At 64.4% G+C, this 1,197-nt stretch overlaps 1 protein-coding gene across 1 annotated transcript; it reads right to left on the bottom strand.

Moving 5' to 3' along the window:
• Positions 1–500: 500 nt before the first annotated feature.
• LOC123254292 (fibrosin-1-like protein) lies at positions 501–994 on the bottom strand (the record flags this gene model as incomplete). The annotated part of the gene is made up of 1 exon (XM_044683336.1): positions 501–994. A coding segment is annotated over exon 1 (315 nt), but the record flags the coding sequence as incomplete, so codon positions are not given.
• Between the last annotated feature and the right edge of the window lie 203 nt (positions 995–1,197).

Below are 1,197 nucleotides of genomic sequence, written 5' to 3'. Positions count from 1 at the left end.
GCAGGGGTTAAAAACCTCACTCATAACAAGCTCCTCTCGCCCCCCAATCGGTAACGAAAGTGGAGGGTTGCCCCGCAAGGGCGGCTTCAGGAAATGGCAAATTAAACACCCACCAGAGGAACATTCCAGTCATCGACACCCCAAAGAGGCGAGGGGTGCGGGATACCAGGAGTGGGGGAGTCCGTGTTTACATTCAGCAAAACGTCGTCTAACCAGCCGGCCCCACCACTAACCAGGTCCAAGTTTATAGACCATATCAGTCCCTGACTAGACTAGACGATAGGCAACGGGTGGGCCCCTAAACAACCTGGGGGGGCCCTGGCGTAGGAGGAGCCCGTCCGGCTCCGGGGAGCCCTCTGGAGTCAACCTCCCAGCAGCACAGCCCCCTCCCATTTCTAGCCCCAGAAAGTAAACACCCTCCCTCCTTGTGCAGTTCCCCTCAAAGCCCCGCCTGAGCCCCCAGAAGGCTCAAGAAAGGGGGGAGCCGGGGCCGATCTTACCTCCAAGGCCTCCAGGGTGCTGAAGCTGGCGATCGCAAAGCCATCGATCAATTCCTCTTCCTGGGAACTGGACTCTCGGCGCCGGCGGCGCGGGGGGCGTGAGTTTCGGGGGGCGGCCGTCGCCGCCGCCACCGCCGTCGCCGCGCCCCGGGGGTGCGCGCAGTTCTGGCTCGTGTTCTCTTTGCCCGGGCTGGGCTCCCGGTCGGAGCCGGACGACGGGCTCTGGTTTCGGGCCTCGCGGGCGGCCGCCTCCCTTCGCCTCACGCGGTCCCTCTGGGAGCGAGACCGGCGGCTCTGCCGGACCTTCCCATCCATTTCCACGGCCCTGGCCGCGCTGGCCGCCCCACGCCAGGCAGTCGTCCTCGCTGCCCCTAGGGATCCGCCGGGGTTAGACACCACAGCCACGGGGAAACCACGCGATGACCTTGACTCCAACCCCCAGGACGGGGGTTTTTAAATGGAATTTTAAAAAACCCCACAAAAACCGGCGTAGAACTCCAAGTCTCCCGCCCCCCCGGGTATATCCGCTTTTAAAATTAAGACGGGAGGGTTTGATAGAGACGCCCCCCGGTCGGGAGGGCTGTTCCAATGCTGGGGTCCACCGCAGCCAGCAGCCTAGCCGCCGCCGCAGGCTCAGGCTCCCCCGCCGCTCCGCTGCGCTCGTTCTCCCGCCCGCGCGCCCTCCTTCTTTCCGCCT

Source organism: Gracilinanus agilis, unplaced genomic scaffold, assembly GCF_016433145.1.
Source record: "Gracilinanus agilis isolate LMUSP501 unplaced genomic scaffold, AgileGrace unplaced_scaffold19233, whole genome shotgun sequence".
Classification (NCBI taxonomy): domain Eukaryota; kingdom Metazoa; phylum Chordata; class Mammalia; order Didelphimorphia; family Didelphidae; genus Gracilinanus; species Gracilinanus agilis.
Note: the sequence above shows the minus strand (reverse complement) of the source record. Positions and strands in the feature narration are given on the sequence as shown.